At 51.8% G+C, this 19,363-nt stretch overlaps 1 protein-coding gene across 2 annotated transcripts in view; it reads right to left on the reverse strand.

Annotated features, from left to right (window-relative positions):
• Positions 1 to 14,756, reverse strand: part of bbs10 (Bardet-Biedl syndrome 10) — a 28,682-nt gene extending 13,926 nt beyond the window's left edge. Inside the window, exons 1-3 of one of the 2 annotated variants that reach the window (XM_085974749.1) lie at positions 14,635 to 14,756; positions 9,355 to 9,475; positions 865 to 1,077 (exon numbers count right to left, since the gene is read on the reverse strand). In XM_085974749.1, coding sequence (XP_085830875.1) covers positions 865 to 1,070 — 206 coding nt within the window. In that variant the 5' untranslated portion in view covers positions 1,071 to 1,077; positions 9,355 to 9,475; positions 14,635 to 14,756. The remainder of the gene's footprint in view (positions 1 to 864; positions 1,078 to 9,354; positions 9,476 to 14,634) is intronic. The other variant, XM_085974748.1, reaches the window with a different exon arrangement.
• Between the last annotated feature and the right edge of the window lie 4,607 nt (positions 14,757 to 19,363).

Below are 19,363 nucleotides of genomic sequence, written 5' to 3' on the forward strand. Positions count from 1 at the left end.
AGGGGCACGGTTTTCAATAGTTCTTCAGAGGGCTCAAAAGATAGAACTTGAAGCGGAAAGAACTCTCTTCCATCTGGTTGAGCTGATCACTCAAACCTGTCATTGATAAAGTCTGTTTTGTATACTACACTGCAACGTGTTATTGGGAACCAGAGAAGGTGGTTGACTGCTAACATGTACAGTTTTTGAGTGCCCCGTGATAGAAAGGACAATACAGTCATAGAGAGCGTACAGTGTAAATTCAGGGATGGGAAACTATACCACTGAGAGACTGGGGATACTGGGAATATTTCCAATGGCGCAGAGAAGGCTAAGAGATTTAATCGAGGTTTATAAAATGAGGAAGGATTTTCTTGAACCGCTGCAGTCCGTGTGGTGAAGGTGCGCCCACAGTGCTGTTAGGTCGGGGTTGTCCCTTGTGGTGGTTTGATACGACGGAGTGGCTCACTGGGCCCTTTCAGAGGGCAGTTAAGAGTCAACCACGTTGGTGTGGGACTGGAGTCACATATAGGCTCAGACCGGGTAAGGACGGCATTAGTGAACCAGGGACATTAATGAACCAGGTGGGCTTTTACGACAATCCAACAGCCTCATGGCGGACTTAGCTTTCTTTACCCCTCCAGATATTTTAAAACTGAACAAATTCTCAAATGGACCTGTTCTCTGGATTATTAGCCCAGGCCTCTGGATTACTGGTCCAGTAACGTAACCACTACACCACCGTGCCCTGTTGCAATATGGGCACAGGGGAGGGAGGCTGGAGTTGAGAGGCCACAAGCTTGACCTGAACTCTTATGCTTTCAGATGCCACAAGGAGTCATGAATGGAGTAAGGCAGATCGCGGCGCTGGTCCTCCGGACTAACCTGGCTGCTGGGTGCTCCAGTAACAAGGACTCCAAAATCCTGCACCCATCCCTGGTGATCAGGATATCTCCGGTGGCTCTGACGAACAGCACCTGCCCGGCATTAGGCCCGAAGCATCGCGACACGATGTTCTCCAGGGTTTCTGCTATGTGCACCAGGTTTCCGATGTCCATCATGCACTCAGACTGCATCTCCACACAACACATACCGAACCTGGATAATACACATTGAAAACCAGCTCACAGGGGTGGTGGGGGGAAGTAATGGAATCTTGTACGAGTCACAGTTAGACCTGACACTGCTGGACAGAGTTAAACTCCTTCTGTGCTGTCCCATCAAACACTCCCAAGGCAGGTACAGCACGGGTTAGATACAGAGTAAAGCTCCCTCTACACTGTCCCATCAAACACTCCCAGGGCAGGTACAGCATGTGTTAGATACAGAGTAAAGCTCCCTCTACACTGTCCCATCAAACACTCCCAGGTCAGGTACAGCACGGGTTAGATACAGAATAAAGCTCCCTCTACACTGTCCCATCAAACACTCCAAGGGCAGGTACAGCACGGGTTAGATACAGAGTAAAGCTCCCTCTACACTGTCCCATCAAACACTCCCAGGGCAGGTACAGCATGTGTTAGATACAGAGTAAAGCTCCCTCTACACTGTCCCATCAAACACTCCCAGGTCAGGTACAGCACGGGTTAGATACAGAATAAAGCTCCCTCTACACTGTCCCATCAAACACTCCCAGGACAGGTACAGCACGGGTTAGATACAGAGTAAAGCTCCCTCTACACTGTCTCATCAAACACTCCCAGGGCAGGTACAGCACGGGTTAGATACAGAATAAAGCTCCCTCTACACTGTCCCATCAAACACTCCCAGGGCAGGTACAGCACGGGTTAGATACAGAGTAAAGCTCCCTCTACACTGTCTCATCAAACACTCCCAGGGCAGGTACAGCATGGGTTAGATACAGAGTAAAGCTCCCTCTACACTGTCCCATCAACCACTCCCAGGGCAGGTACAGCACGGGTTAGATACAGAGTAAAGCTCCCTCTACACTGTCCCAACAAACACTCCCAGGGCAGGGACAGCATGGGTTAGATACAGAGTAAAGCTACCTCTACACTGTCCCATCAAACACTCCCAGGGCAGGTACAGCACGGGTTAGATACAGAGTAAAGCTCCCTCTACACTGTCCCAACAAACACTCCCAGGGCAGGGACAGCATGGGTTAGATACAGAGTAAAGCTACCTCTACACTGTCCCATCAAACACTCGCAGGGCAGGTACAGCATGGGTTAGATACAGAGTAAAGCTCCCTCTACACTGTCCCATCAAACACTCCCAGGGCAGGTACAGAACGGGTTAGATACAGAGTAAAGCTCCCTCTACACTGTCCCATCAAACACTTCCAGGGCAGGTACAGCACGGGTTTGATACAGAGTAAAGCTCCCTCTACACTGTCCCATCAAACACTCCCAGGGCAGGTACAGTATGGGTTAGATACAGAGTAAAGCTCCCTCTACACTTTCTATCAAACACTCCCAGTGCAGGTACAGCACGGGTTAGACACAGAGTAAAGCTCCCTCTACACTGTCCCATCAAACCCTCCCAGGGCAGGTACAGCACGGGTTAGATAGAAGAGTAAAGGACCCTCTACACTGTCCCATCAAACACTCCCAGGGCAGGTACAGCACGGGTTAGATACAGAGTAAAGCTCCCTCTACACTGCCCCATCAAACACTCCCAGGGCAGGTACAGCACGGATTAGATACAGAGTAAAGCTCCCTCTACACTGCCCCATCAAACACTCCCAGTGCAGGTACAGCACGGGTTAGATACAGAGTAAAGCTCCCTCTACACCGTCCCATCAAACACTCCCAGGGCAGGTACAGCACGAGTTTGATACAGAGTAAAGCTCCCTCTACACTGTCCCATCGAACTCTCCCAGGGCAGGTACAGCATGTGTTAGATACAGAGTAAAGCTCCCTCTACACTGTCCCATCAAACACTCCCAGGTCAGGTACAGCACGGGTTAGATACAGAATAAAGCTCCCTCTACACTGTCCCATCAAACACTCCCAGGACAGGTACAGCACGGGTTAGATACAGAGTAAAGCTCCCTCTACACTGTCTCATCAAACACTCCCAGGGCAGGTACAGCACGGGTTAGATACAGAATAAAGCTCCCTCTACACTGTCCCATCAAACACTCCCAGGGCAGGTACAGCACGGGTTAGATACAGAGTAAAGCTCCCTCTACACTGTCTCATCAAACACTCCCAGGGCAGGTACAGCATGGGTTAGATACAGAGTAAAGCTCCCTCTACACTGTCCCATCAACCACTCCCAGGGCAGGTACAGCACGGGTTAGATACAGAGTAAAGCTCCCTCTACACTGTCCCAACAAACACTCCCAGGGCAGGGACAGCATGGGTTAGATACAGAGTAAAGCTACCTCTACACTGTCCCATCAAACACTCCCAGGGCAGGTACAGCACGGGTTAGATACAGAGTAAAGCTCCCTCTACACTGTCCCAACAAACACTCCCAGGGCAGGGACAGCATGGGTTAGATACAGAGTAAAGCTACCTCTACACTGTCCCATCAAACACTCGCAGGGCAGGTACAGCATGGGTTAGATACAGAGTAAAGCTCCCTCTACACTGTCCCATCAAACACTCCCAGGGCAGGTACAGAACGGGTTAGATACAGAGTAAAGCTCCCTCTACACTGTCCCATCAAACACTTCCAGGGCAGGTACAGCACGGGTTTGATACAGAGTAAAGCTCCCTCTACACTGTCCCATCAAACACTCCCAGGGCAGGTACAGTATGGGTTAGATACAGAGTAAAGCTCCCTCTACACTTTCTATCAAACACTCCCAGTGCAGGTACAGCACGGGTTAGACACAGAGTAAAGCTCCCTCTACACTGTCCCATCAAACCCTCCCAGGGCAGGTACAGCACGGGTTAGATAGAAGAGTAAAGGACCCTCTACACTGTCCCATCAAACACTCCCAGGGCAGGTACAGCACGGGTTAGATACAGAGTAAAGCTCCCTCTACACTGCCCCATCAAACACTCCCAGGGCAGGTACAGCACGGATTAGATACAGAGTAAAGCTCCCTCTACACTGCCCCATCAAACACTCCCAGTGCAGGTACAGCACGGGTTAGATACAGAGTAAAGCTCCCTCTACACCGTCCCATCAAACACTCCCAGGGCAGGTACAGCACGAGTTTGATACAGAGTAAAGCTCCCTCTACACTGTCCCATCGAACTCTCCCAGGGCAGGTACAGTATGGGTTAGATAGAGAGTAAAGCTCCCTCTACACTGTCCCAACAAACACACCCAGGGCAGGTACAGCACGGGTTAAATACAGAGTAAAGCTCCCTCTACACTGTCCCATCAAACACTCCCAGGGCAGGTACAGCACGGGTTAGATACAGAGTAAAGCTCCCTCTACACTGTCCCATCAAAAACTCCCAGGGCAGGTACAGTATGGGTTAGATACAGAGTAAAGCTCCCTCTACACTGTCCCATCAAACACACCCAGTGCAGGTACAGCATGGGTTAGATACAGAGTAAAGCTCCCTCTACACTGTCCCGTCAAACACTCCCATGACAGGTACAGCACGAGTTAGATACAGAGAAAAGCTCCCTCTACACTGTCCCATCAAACACTCCCAGGGCAAGTACAGCACGGGTTAGATACAGAGTAAAGCTCTCTCTACTCTGTCCCATCAAACACTCCCAGGGCAGGTACAGCCCACGTTAGATACAGAGTAAAGCTCCCTCTACAGTGTCCCATCAAACACTCCCAGGGCCGGTACAGCACGGGTTAGATACAGAGTCAAGCTCCCTCTACACTGTCCCATCAAACACTCCCAGGGCAGGTGCAGCCCAGGTTAGATACAGAGTAAAGCCCTCTCTACACTGTCCCATCAAACACTCCCAGGGCAGGGACAGCACGGGTTAGAATAAAGCTCGTTCCTCAGTACCCCAACCGCAGAACATGCTGTGAACTTTTTATGGTGCTGCCCGCTCTTTGATTGGTGTAAAGCTGAGCTGGTGTTTCATGCTGCGGTCAGGAGGGGTGCGAAGGGGAAGCTGATTCCAGCATGGGCTGGTGTACTTCTTTGCCAAAGGCTGCCCGCCCCCACCCCCCAACACTGAGGGCAGGACCAGGCTGTGGGTGCTGAGGTAGCCTAGTACGTGGCAAATAACCTTCTTATCACGAGCATCAAGGTGGACTTCAGACCCCCAGTGTAGGAGCTTCCATCACAATGAAGGATGTCCAAGCTCAATGTGATGAGGGAACGTCTGGGGCAGCAGCTGCTGAAAGGTGCTCCCTGGGGTCGGGTGTGTGAACACGAGCTCCCTGTATCTGGGGCTCGGAGCCTACCACGATTAGGCTTCAGAGAGGCCCGAAAGTGCCAAACTGAGATTGTCCAGCTAAAACAGTGCTTACCTGGACATAGGTAAGGGGGGATGTGACCCCACAGCGGCAGAGGGAGCACTCAATACTGGAGGCACAGGAACAGGAGCAGGCCATTCAGCCCCTCGAGCCTGTTCTACAATTCAATGAGATCATGGCTGATCTGTATCTTAACCCCATCCACCCGCCCTGGTTCCATATCCCTTAATACCCTTCCCCAACAATTAATCATTTTAAATCTGAGATCAATAGATTTTTTGCTAGACAAGGGTATAAAAGGGTAAGGAGCCACATACAGTTGGATGGAGTTAAGATGCAGATCAGCCATGATCTCACTGAATGGCGGAACAAGGTTGAGGGGCTGAATGGCCTCCTCCTGTTCCTATGTCCCTTGCCCAACAAGAATCTATCACTCTCAGTTTTGAAGTTTTTAATTGAGCCCCAGCCTCAACAGCTTTTTGGGGGAGAGAGTTCCAGATTTCCACTGGCCTTTGTGTGAAGAAGTGCTTCCTGACATCACCCCTGAACGGTCTAGCTCTACTTTTAAGGTTACTGGGAAAGGGGGGAGGTGAGGAAAGAACAAAAGGGAAGGTCTGTGATAGGCTGAAAGGCGGGAGAGATTAAAAAGAAAGAAAGACTTGCATTTATATAGCGTCTTTCACGACCACCGGACGTCTCAAAGCGCTTTACAGCCAATTAAGTATTTCTGGAGTGTAGTCACTGTTGTAATGTGGGAAACGGGGCGGCCAATTTGTGCACAGCAAGCTCCCACATACATCAACATGATAATGACCAGATAATCTGTTCTAGTGATGTTGGTTGAGGGATAAATATTGGCCAGGACACCGGGGAGAACTCCCCTGCTCTACTTCGAAATAGTGGCCGTGGGATCTTTTACATCCTCCTGAGAGGACAGACGGGGCCTCAGTTTAACGTCTCATCTGAAAGACGGCACCTCGGACAGTACAGCGCTCCCTCAGCACGGCACTGGAGTGTCAGCCTGGATTATGTGCTCAAGTCTCTGGGGTGGGACTCGAACCCACGACCTTCTGACTCAGAGGCGAGTGTGCTGCCAACCGAGCCACAGCTGACATGTGGGTAATTTAGCTCAGAGACTCTTAAGCAGGGTGATGGGCACGTGTGGGCTGCCCAACTGAACGAAAAACAAAGCTAATGCTATAGACAATTGCAGCTAGTTTTCAAATCCGTGGCCTCGCCTCTCCCTATCTCTGTGACCTCTCCCAGCCCCACAACCACCCCCCACCCCCCCCCCCTCTAATTCTGGCCTCTTGCGCATCTCCCATTCTAATAACTCCACCATTAGTGGCCGTGCTTTCAGCTGGCGGAACCTGCCCTCCCTAAACCTCTCCGCCTCTCTTTCCTCCTTTAAGACGCTCCTTAAAGCCTACCTCTTTGACCAAGCTTTTGGTCACCTGTCCTAATTTATCCTTATGTGGATCGGTGTCAAATTTGTTGTCTTAAAATACTCCTGTGCAGCACCTTGGGACGTTTTACTACGTTAAAGGCGCTATATAAATACAAGTTGTTGCCTGGGCTCTGAGCTCTGGAATTCCCTCACTAAACCTCTCTATCTCTCTCTCCTCCTTTAAGACGCTCCTTAAAACCCACCTCTTTGACCAAGCTTTTGGTCGCCTGTCCTAATCTTTTTAGGCAGTCCCTCGGAACCGAGGATGACTTGCTTCCACACTAAAAATGAGTTTTCAGGTGACTGATGAGTCCAATGCGGGACCTACAGTCTCTGTCACAGGTGGGGCAGTCGGTGGTTGAAGGGGCGGGTGGGTGGGGTGCTTGGGTTGACGTACGCTCCTTGCGTTCCGCTTCCGCTTGCTCCCGGCAATATCTCCTTATGTGGCTCGGTGTCGAATTTTGTTTGATGATCGCTCCTGCGAAGCGCCTGGGGACGCTCTACCATGTTAAGGGCACTGTATAAATACAAAGGCCTAGAAATTCGGTTGTGGGTTCGCCAGGGCTTTAGCGCCGGAAATTTAGCGCCGGCGCTAAGTCCCCCTGCGCGCGCCAAAAATTCAGTAGCGCCGTGCCCAAACGGCTGCCGGCGCTACTAGAGGGTGTCAGCGCCTCGAAATGGGCGCTGAGTGCCGCATTGCGGCGCAATTCCGGCGCTGCGGCACCCGATGCGGTGCGGCAGGCTGGGGAAGTGCAGGCCTCCTCCTTCAGTTAAGGAGGAGCTGCCTGCACCCGCCCGCTGGCCGTTCAAATGTTCAGAAAAATGAGCCCGGCACCTCGGACAAGTGCCGGGCTTGCAGGCCAGACGCATCTGTTCCGCGGGGGGGGGGGTGGAGGAGTCCGGGGAGGGAGGTGCGGGCAGGCGGCCGGCGGGAAAGCGGCCGGCCGCCGCGCGACCTTAATGCGCCGGCGCTAACTCCTGCAAGACTCGGTTGCCAAAGTCTTAGTTGTGGCTGCCACGGGCGAGGCGGCCGCAACTCAATTTCGGCGCTGGGGCCCGTCACCACGGCAACCGGGACGCTGCGCACACCGATGATGTCATCGGTGCCGGCGCAGCGCAACCGGTGCAACGCCGACGGAAGGGCCCCACTGAATTTGCCAACTGGCCATAACTCCGGCGCTAGGCCCTCCAGCGCCCCAAATGGGGCGCTAAGCCTACTGAATTTCTAGGCCAAGTTGTTGTGTGTGTGTCCGATTACAAGCGCTTGTTCGAGCTCGAGACTCCCTCAATCAGACCCAGCCGCTCAGTCAGGCAGCGTTCCGTTTGCACTGCTGTCTGTCACTGTGTCGCACTGTGCTTTCATTCTCTCCCCTGAAGGCAGTGACTCGACCTCCTGCACCCACCCACACAGCCACCCTTCATGTGCAAGACTCACCGCCGAATGTCAGGGCGTTTTGACCATGGGGGGATTACCACAATCAAGCTTGACCTATGAGGAAAGGTTGAGCAGGTTGGGCCTATACTCATTGGAATTTAGAAGAATGAGAGGTGATCTTATTGAAACATAAGATACTGAGGGGGCTCGACAAGGTGGATGCGGAGAGAATGTTGCCCCTCGTGGGGAAATCTAGAACTCGGGGGCACAGTTTCCGAATAAAGGGTCGCCCTTTTAGAACTGAGAGGACAAGGAATTTCTTCTCTCAGAGGGTTGTAAATCTGTGGAGTTCTCTGCCCCAGAGGGCTGTGGAGGCTGGGTCATTAAATACATTTAAGGTGGAGATATTCAGATTTTAGCAAGATAAGGGAGTGAAGGGTTATGGGGAGCGGGCAGGGAAGTGGCTTTGAGCCCAAGATCAGCCATGATCTTATTGAATGGCGGAGCAGGCTCGAGGGGCCAAGTGGCCTATTCCTGCTCCTATTTCTTATGTTCTTAAGCTGCCCTCACACAACACCCTGGCTAGTGATCAAAGGAGGGAAGCGTTGGCTGAATTTTCCCCCCCAAACCCAGCCGCACCGAAGTTACAGCGACCCGGCAAATTCAGCGCGGGCCAGGGACTGAACCACCTCGGGTGTCAGCCGCGGCTCAGTGGACCGCACTCTCGCCTCTGAGTCAGAAGGTCGTGGGTTCGAGTCCCACTCCAGGGACTAGAGCATAAAATCTAGGCTGACACTCCCAGTGCAGTGCTGAGGGAGCGCTGCACTGTCGGAGGCGCCGTCTTTCGGATGAGATGTTAAACCGAGGCCCCGTCTGCTCTCTCAGGTGGACATAAAAGATCCCCATGGCCACTATTTCGAAGAAAAGCAGGGGAGTTCTCCCCGGTGTCCTGGCCAGTATTTATCCCTCAATCAACATCACTAAAAACAGATTATCTGGTCATTATCGCGTTGCTGTTTGTGGGAGCGTGCTGTGCACAAATTGGCTGCCGTGTTTCCCACATTACAATAGTGACTGCACTCCAAAAGTACTTCATTGGCTGTACAGCGCTTTGGGACGTGCCGAGGTGGTGAAAGGCGCTATAGAAATGCGAGTCTATCTTTCTGTCGACTCAGTTAATTCAGCGCAGACCAGCGGACTGAACCACCTTGGTGGTTGATGGCGGTTCCCACAGGCACTCACCTCCAGACTGAGAATGTGTTAGCGAGAAAGGTTCAGAACAGTTCAGCTGATGCCTCACGCTTGTAGGGCAGGCGATGAAATCCTGTGCAGCAGGTTAGGTTCGAAAGTCATTGTGTCTGGTCTGTGAAAAATAAAATCACCTGGTTAGTGAGACTCGATTGCGAAGAAAGTTTCATTGAAAAAGAAAGACTCGCATTTACATAGCGCCTTTCACGACCTCCGGACGTCCCAAAGCGCTTTACAGCCAATGAAGTACTTTTGAAGTGGAGTCACTGTTGTAATATAGGAAACGTGGCAGCCAAATTGTGCACAGCAAGCTCCCACAAACAGCAATCTGATAATGACCAGACAATCTGTTTTAATGATAGACATAGAAACATAGAAAAATAGGAGCAGGAGTCGGCCATTCGGCCCTTCGAGCCTGCTCCGCCATTCAATATGATCATGGCTGATCCTCTATCTCAATACCGTATTCCCGCTCTCTCCCCATACCCTTCCATGCCTTTTGTGTCTAGATGATGTTGGTTGAGGATAAATATTGGCCAGGACACCGGGGAGAACGCCCCTGCTCTACTTCAAAATAGTGGCCATGGGATCTTTTATGTCCGCCTGAGAGAGCAGGCGGGGCCTCAGTTTAACGTCTCATCCCAAAGATGGCGCCTCCGACAGTGCAGCACTCGCTCAGTACCGTACTGGAGTGTCAGCCTGGTTATTGGCTCAAGTCTCTGGAGCAGGACTTGAACCCACCACCTTCTGACTCAGAGGTGAGGGTGCCACCCACTGAGCCACGGCTAACACCCATTGGTCAGAAGTAAAGGGTTTCATCAGGTTCGACTGAGAGTCACCAACAGCATGCTTAAACCGTACAGTGCTCTGGTCAGAATGCACCTTCAGTACTGTGTCCAGTCTTTGGTCAACGAGACACAGGGGAAACACTGAACCTGTATAGGCAGTGCAGAGAGGAAATGACCAGGCTGATCCCGAGCATCAGAGAACTGAGTTACAGGAAACAACAACTTTCATTTATATGGCGCCTTTATACGTAGTAAAATGTCCCAAGGTGCTTCACAGGAGCGATTACCAGACAAAAATGATCACCGAGCCACAGAAGGAGGCATAAGGAGAGCTGGTCACAGCGGTAGGTTTTAAGGAGAAGAGAGAGGTGGAGAGGTTTTGGGAGGGAATTCCAGAGCTGAGGGCCTGGATGGCTAAAGGTACGGCCACCAATGATAGTGCAAGTGACTTAGAAATACATCGTGATATATGAATGCAGTGGAAATATAGCGCCGTTCATTCACAGTCGCTGGGTCAAAACCCTCCCTCCCTTACTTGCCTTTATTAGCCGTGGCATAGAATACAAGAGCAGGGGGGTTATGCTTCAACTGTATAAAACACTAGTTAGGCCTCAGCTAGAATACTGCGTGCAGTTCTGGTCACCACATTACAGGGAAGATGTGATTGCACTAGAGAGGGTACAGAGGAGATTTACAAGGATGTTGCCTGGGCTGGGGAATTTTAGCTATGAGGAAAGACTGTATAGGCTGGGTCTGTTTTCTTTGGAACAGAGGAGGCTGAGGGGAGACCTAATTGAGGTGTATAAAATTATGAGGGGTCTAGATAAAGTGGATAGGAAGAACCTATTTCCCTTAGCAGAGGGGTCGATAACCAGGGGGCACAGATTTAAAGTAATTGGTCGGAAGTTTAGAGGGGATTTGAGGAGAATTATTTTCCCCCAGAGGTTGGTGGGGGTCTGGAACTCACTGCCTGAAAGGGTGGGAGAGGCAGAGACCCTCACCACATTTAAAAAGTACTTGGATATGCACTTGAAGTGCCGTAACCTGCAAGGCTACGGACCAAGAGCTGGAAAGTGGGATTAGGCTGGATAGCTCTTTGTCGGCCGGCACGGACACGATGGGCTGATTGGCCTCCTTCTGTGCTGTAACTTTCTATGATTCTATGAACAGCACTGTGGGAGGTCCTTCACCACACGGACTGCAGCAGTTCCAGAAGGTGGCTCACCACCACCTTCTCAAGGGCAACTAGGGATGGGCAATAAATGCTGGCCTTGCCAGCGACGCCCACATCCCAGGAAGGAATTAAAAAATGGTGGAACGAAGGAAGTGAGGGAGACACAAAAGGCGAGAGTTTGAGGAACGCAGCGCTCTCGGAGAGTTGTAAAGCTGAATGAAGGTGGGAGGGGGTGAGGCCATGGCGGGATTTGAACAGGAGGATGAGAATTTTCAATTCGAGGCGTTGCCGGACCGGGAGCCAATTTAGGTCAGCAAGCACAGGGGGTGATGGGTGAGCGGGGCTCCTTGCGAGTCGGATGAGCTCACGTTTATGGAGAAAATATACTACAAGACTGAAGGAACTTGGGCTTTTGAGTTTTAAACATAGGTAACTAATCGGTTACCTTACTGAGGTACACAAGCTGGTAAAACCTATAGAAAGAGCAAATCTGGAACACTACTCTAAATTAAACTGAAAGTTGGACAAGGTAGAAAATTGAGGAATGATGTCAGGAAATCTGTCACGCAAAAAGTGGTCAATAGGTTGAACAGATTAATGGACGTGTGATGACACGAAGCCTGCAATTGTTTAATAGCTGGACACAAGCAGTCAGTCCAACATGGAGGAGCTGCAATGTATCTCCAAGATATCTACCCCGAGGCACAGTTTGAGGTCCCAGGTAACTCCCTGTCCCCCAGCAGCACACAGCAAGGACCCAAGTGCCTCCCCCACAAACTGCGACTCAAGATAGCCCCCGAGGCACACGCTCTGGGTCCAAGTACCTAACCCTCCCCCCCCACAGGGCACCTGGCGTGAGTTGAGATACTGCCTGCCCCAAGGCCTTTCCTTGGACCCAGCTATTTCCCCCATCCCAGGCTGCCACAGCAAGTCCAGGTATCCTCCCGCTTCAAAAAAAGACTTGCATTTCTACAGGAGCCTTTCACAACCACCGGACGTCCCAAAGTGCTCTACAGCCAATGAAGTACTTTTGAAGTGTGGTACAGTAGGAAACGCAGCAGTCAATTTGCGGACAGCAAGCACCCACAAACAGCAACGTGATAATGACCCAGATAATGTGTTTCACTGATAAATATTGGCCAGGACACTAGCTAATTGCTGGACATTGAGGAACTACTTGCCCAAAGACACCCAGATGTTCAACTCAAACATCTGGCAACCCTGCACCTTAGAGAAATGGGCAATTCTGACAGGAAATCTCGCTCACACAACACAAAAGCAAAATACTGCGGATGCTGGAAATCTGAAAAAATAGAAAATGCTGGAAATACTCAGCAGGTCAGGCAGCATCTGTGGAGAGAGAAACAGAGTTAACGTTTCAGGTCGATGACCTTTCATCAGAACTGGAAAAAGTTAGAGATGTAACAGGTTTTTAAGCAAGTGCCGGGGCAGGGAAAGAGGGGAGGGGAGGAAAGAACAAAAGGGAAGGTCTGTGACAGGATGGAAGGCAGGAGAGATTAAATGACAAAAGGGATGATGGTGCAAGGCAAAAGGAGATGGTAACGGGACAAGTTAAGAAACAAAAGATGAGTCTAGAAGAGGTGTAAATGGGAACGGCAGAATCATCAACAGCTGCCAGGTGAAAAAATAGGGGCAGAGGTTATGGTCTGAAATTGTTGAACTCGATGTTGAGTCCAGAGGCTGTAAAGCGCCTCATCGAAAGATAAGGTGCTGTTCCTCGAGCTTACGTTAAGCTTCGTTGGAACAGTGTACGAGGCCGAGGACGGAGAGGTCCGAGTGGGGGTGGAGCGGTGAATTAAAACGACAGGCGAGCGGAAGCTCGGGGTTCACGCTTACAGACTGAACGGAGGTGTTCCGCAAAGCGGTCACCCAATCTGCGTTGGTAGAGGAGACCGCATCATGAGCAGCGAATACAGTGTACCAAAAGGAAATCTCTCTCTACTGCATGAACCTTTCACAGACCTGCCAACTCACCATCATTTCTGAGCTATCTGCTTCCTCTTCCATTGATGCATAGAATCATAGAATGGGTACAGCACAAAGGCCATTTGGCCCGTCGAGCCGGTGCCGGCTCTCTACAAGAGCACTTCAGCCAGTCCCACTCCCCCGCCCTTTCCCCGTAGCCCTGCAAATTGTTTCTCCTTCAGGTACTTATACAACTCCCTTTTGAAAGCCACGATTGAGTCTGCCTCCCCCACCTTTTCAGACAGTGCATTCCAGATCCTAACCACTCACTGCGTAAAAAAGTTTCCCCCTGATGTCGCCTTTGATTCTTTTGCCAATCACCTTGAATCTGTGTCCTCTGGTTCTCGGCCCTTCTGCCAATGGGAACAGTTTCCCTCTATCTACTCTGTCCAGACCGCTCATGATTTTGAACACCCCAATCAAATCTCCTCTCAATCTTCTCTGCTCGAAGGAGAACAGCCCCAACTTCTGCAGTCCATCCACCTAACTGAAGTCCCTCATCCCTGGAACCATTCTTGTAAATCTTTTCTGCACCCTAAGGCCTTCACATCCTTCCTAAAGTGTGATGCCCAGAAGTGGACACAGTACTCTGTGTCAGCTGTAGCTCAGTGGGTAGCACACTCGCCTCTGAGTCAGAAGGTTGTGGGTTCAAGTCACATAAAGTTAGGCCGACACTCCCAGTGCTAGTGCTGAGGAAGCGCTGCACCGTCGGGAAGTGCCGTCTTTTGCATGAGACGTCAAACCGAGGCCTCGTCCGCTCTCTCTCGGGCCGAAGTAAAAAATCCCGCGGCCACTATTTCAAAGAAGAGCAGGTGGAGTGTGTCCTGAGGCCAATATTTATCCCTCAACCCCAACATAACAAAAACAAACAGATGATCCGGGTCATTATCACATTGCTATGTGTGGGGGCAAAAATTGGCTGCCATGTTTCCCACATTACAACAGTGACGACACTCCAAAAGTACTTCATTGGCTGTAAAGCGCTTTGAGTCGTCCGGTGGTCGCGAAATGCAAGTCTTCCTTTTCTTTTTTGGGGCCAAAGCAGCATTTTTATGAAGGTTCATCATAGCTTCCTTGCTTTTGTACTGTATGCCTCTATTTATGAAGCCTGTGTGTGCTTTTATAACCGCTCTGGCACGCTGCCCTGCTGCCTTCAAGGACTGGTGCCCAGCTGGGTCCCAGATATGCTGCACTGGTCCATCCTGCAGCAGACACTGGCTCAGTGACAACCCAGAGCTCTGGGGGCTGCTGGCAGCCCCTCACTCCTCAGCTGCTGAAGCCTTCACCTAGAAGATATCGCTCATAACAATAGCGGGCCCAGCTGACCTTTTACCTCAGTTGAGGGTTGAATGGATTTGTTTCTCTCGCGCTCTCTCTCTCTCAGGCGGATCCTCAGTCAGTCCGGCTCCAGAAGGACCCGGCCTCGGAGTCCGCACGTGATGACGTGAACGACGTGCGCTCGCCGCGTTCGCAGCCCACTCCAGGGGCCCTCCATTTTAGTACAGGGGAGGGGAATGGGTTGAGGGGGCGGGCTGCCATGTTGGCAAAGGGAACCGGGGTTTGGGGCGGCCATGTTGGTAAAGGACGGCGGGCCGCCGTGTTGGGAAAGGGAATCCGCGGGCCGCCGTCTTAGTAAAGGGGGGGGGGGTGGGTGGATTTAGGGTAGCCATGTTGGTAAAGGACGGCGGGCCGCCCTGATGGTAAACGGTCTAGGGTAGCCATGTTGGCAAAGGACAGCGGGCGGCCATGTTGGTAAAGGTCAGTGGACAGCCCTGATGATAAACGGCCTGGGGTAGCCATGTTGGTAAAGGGCATTGTGCAGCCATAATGGTAAAGGCCACCGGGCAGCCACGATGGTAAACGGCCTTGTTGGTAAAGGGCAGTGGATAGCCATTCTGGTAAAGTCCATTGGGCAACCTTGATGGTAAAGGGCATGGGGCAGCCATGTTCGTAATGGATACCAGGCAGCTATGCTGGTGAAGGTCAATGGGGAGTCCGAGTGATGAAAGGAGATGGTGACGGGTGACCTGGCCTCAGCCAGCCAGCCATGTTGGTAAAGGGAGGCTGCACCTTCCGCAGCCACATTGGTAAAGAAGGGCAAGCAATGGTTTATTCCGAACACGGGAATTTGTCTGCAGATGTTGAGTGACCTGCTTAGATTTTGCTTTTGTATTAGTGTTTTCCGTTAGTGTTTGGGATTTCCAGCATCTGCAGTTAAAGGGCGACTCCTCCCTGGGTCACCAACCACCTGTCAGAGAGAAACTGACCACTTCCACATTGAAAGTTCTCCAACCTGTACAAGGGGTTGGCAGGACTAGTTCAACAGAGCACTGTCCCAAGACTCTCCAGTGGCCTAGTTAATAGTAGCATGAAAAGATGGGACAGGCAGTTTTGAGTAGTTGAGGGACAATAGATACAAGATTTGCAACAAGAAAGACTCGCATTTCTACAGCGCTTTTCATGACCTCAGGACGTCTCAACCCGCTTTACAGCCAATGAAGTATTTTGAAGTATAGTCACTGTTGAAATTTAAGAAATACAGCAGCCAATTTGCACACAGCAAGCTCCCACAAACAGCAATGTGATAATGACCCAGATAATCTGTTTTGGTGACGTTGGCTGATGGATAAATATTGGTTCAGAACACCGGGGATAACCCCTTTTCTTCAAATAGTGTCATGGGATCTTTTACAGATCAGCTATGATCTCGCTGAATGATGGAACAGGCTCAAGGAGCTGAATGGCCTCCTCCAGTTCCTTTCTTTACGAACCTGCTGCATAGGTCCAGCAATTTCTGTTTTTATTTCAGGTTTGCATCATTTGCGATTTTCTTTTTATTGGTAACGAGAGTAAGCCCCTCTCCCTTCCTCATCTACATGCTGCCCCTCAGCAACATCCTCCAAATAGCCATGAGTTTAGTTTCCACATGTACACCGAAGACACCCACTCTGCCTCTCCGCCAAGTCTCTCGACGACTCCACGACCTCTGATTTCAGACTGCTTGTTCGACCTTCAGTCCTGGATAAACTGTCGCTTCCTCCAGCTAAAACATTGGGGAGATCGAAGCATTCATCTTTGTCCCTCGCCACACAACACCATATCCTCTCCACCCAACTCCCCACCATCGCCACCCAACTCCCCACCCTCGCCATCCAACTCCACACCCTCGCCATCCAACTCCACACCCTCGCCACCCAACTCACCACCCTCACCACCCAACTCCCCACCCTCGCCACACGACTCCCCACCCTCGCCACCTAACTCCCCACCCTCTCCACCCAACTCCCCACCCTCGCCACACGACTCCGTATCTTCTCCACCCAACTCCCCACCCTCGCCACCCAACTCCCCACCCTCTGCACCCAACTCCCCACCCTCGCCAACCAACTCCCCACCCTCGCCACCCAACTCCCCACCCAACTCTGTAACCTCACCACCCAACTCCCCACCCTCGCCACCCAACTCCCCACCCTCTCCACCCAACCCCCCACCCTCTCCAACCAACTCCCCACCCTCGCCACCCAACTCCCCACCCAACTCTGTAACCTCACCACCCAACTCCCCACCCTCACCACCCAACTCCCCACCCTCTCCACCCAACTCCCCACCCTCTCCACCCAACTCCCCACCTTCGCCACCCAACTCCCCACCCAACTCTGTAACCTCACCACCCAACTCCCCACCCTCGCCACCCAACTCCCCACCCTCTCCACCCAACCCCCCACCCTCTCCAACCAACTCCCCACCCTCGCCACCCAACTCCCCACCCAACTCTGTCACCTCACCACCCAACTCCCCACCCTCACCACCCAACTCCCCACCCTCTCCACCCAACTCCCCACCCTCTCCACCCAACTCCCCACCCTCGCCACCCAACTCCCCACCCAACTCTGTAACCTCACCACCCAACTCCCCACCCTCGCCACCCAACTCCCCACCCTCGCCACCCAACTCCCCACCCAACTCTGTAACCTCACCACCCAACTCCCCACCCTCGCCACCCAACTCCCCACCCTCTCCACCCAACCCCCCACCCTCTCCAACCAACTCCCCACCCTCGCCACCCAACTCCCCACCCAACTCTGTAACCTCACCACCCAACTCCCCACCCTCTCCACCCAACTCCCCACCCTCTCCACCCAACTCCCCACCCTCGCCACCCAACTCCCCACCCAACTCTGTAACCTCACCACCCAACTCCCCACCCTCGCCACCCAACTCCCCACCCTCTCCACCCAACTCCCCACCCTCGCCACCCAACTTCCCACCCTCGCCACACGACTCCGTATCCTCTCCACCCAACTCCCCACCCTCTCCACCCAACTCCCCACCCTCTCCACCCAACTCCCCACCTTCGCCACCCAACTCCCCACCCTCTCCAACCAACTCCCCACCCTCGCCACCCAACTCCCCACCTTCGCCACCCAACTCCCCACCTTCACCACCCAACTCCCCACCCTCTCCACCCAACTCCCCACCCTCGCCACACGACTCCATATCCTCTCCACCCAACTCCCCACCCTCTCCACCCAACTCCGCACCTTCGCCACCCAACTCCCCACCTTCACCACCCAACTCCCCACCCTCTCCACCCAACTCCCCACCCTCACCACCCAACTCCCCACCCTCGCCACACGACTCCGTATCCTCTCCACCCAACTCCCCACCCTCGCCACCCAACTCCCCACCCTCGCCACACAACTCCGTATCCTCTCCACCCAACTCCCCACCCTCTCCACCCAACTCCCCACCTTCTCCACCCAACTCCCCACCCTCTCCACCCAACTCCCCACCCTCGCCACCCAACTCCCCACCCTTGCATAACTAGAGGCCATCAATATAAGATAGTCACCAAGAAATCCAATAGGAAATTCAGAGGAAACTTCTTTACCCAGAGAGTGGTGAGAATGTGGAACTCACTACCAGAGGGAGCGGTTGAAGCGAATTGTATAGATGCATTTAAGGCGAGGCTAGACAAGTATATGAGGGAGAAGGGAATAGAGGGTTTTGCTGATAGAGTTAGATGCTGAAACTTGGGAGGAGGCTCGAGTGGAGCATAAACACTGGCATGGACTGGTTGGGCCAAATGGCCTGTTTTTGTGCTGTATATTCTCTGTAATTCTATGTAACCTCTGTGTGATTCAGGCCCGAGTGGTTTTAAACAACAAGCTTTAATATATATTGACTAATAACAGTATTGTTCTGGTATAACTGTTCTGCAGTATTACATTAAATGACAATCAGTTAATACAACCTGTTTTCTCCACAGTCATAAGAACATAAGAATTAGGAGCAAGAGTAGACCATACGGCCCCTCAAGCCTGCTCCGCCATTCAATAAGATCATGGCTGATCCTTGACTTCAACTCCACTTTCCCGCCCGATCTCCGTATCCCTTGATTTCCCATGAGTTCAAAAATCTATCGATCTCAGCCTTGAATATACTCAACGACTCAGCATCCACAGCCCTCCGCTGTAGAGAATTCCAAAGATTCACAACCCTCTGGGTGAAGAAATTTTTCCCCATTTTGGTCCTAAATGGCCGACCCCTTATTCTGAGACTGTGACCCCTGGTTCTAGACTTCCCAGCCAGAGGAAACATCCTCCCTGCATCTACCCTGTCAAGCCCTGTAAGAATTTTATATGTTTCAATGAGATCACCTCTCATTCTTCTAAACTCGAGAGAATATAGGCCTAGTCTACTCAATCTCTCCTCGTGGGACAATCCCCCCATCCCAGGAATCAGTCTGGTGAACCTTCGTTGCATTCCCACAAAGGCAAGTATATCCTTCCTTAGGTAAGGAGACCAAAACTGTACATAGTATCCCAGCTATTGTGGTCCAACCTATATAATTGTAGTAAGACTTCCTTACTCTTATACTCCAATCCCTTTGTAATAAAGATCAACATACCATTTGATTTCCTAATTGCTTGCTGTACCTGCATGTTAACTTTCTGTGATACGCGTACAAGGACACCCAGGTCCCTCTTAATACCAACTTTTCCCAGTCTCTCACCATTTAAAAAATATTCTGCTTTTCTATTTTTCCTACCAA

The sequence above is a fragment of the Somniosus microcephalus genome, unplaced genomic scaffold (genome assembly GCF_052327205.1).
Source record: "Somniosus microcephalus isolate GS21.2 unplaced genomic scaffold, FLI_Smic_1.0 unresolved_chr1, whole genome shotgun sequence".
Classification (NCBI taxonomy): domain Eukaryota; kingdom Metazoa; phylum Chordata; class Chondrichthyes; order Squaliformes; family Somniosidae; genus Somniosus; species Somniosus microcephalus.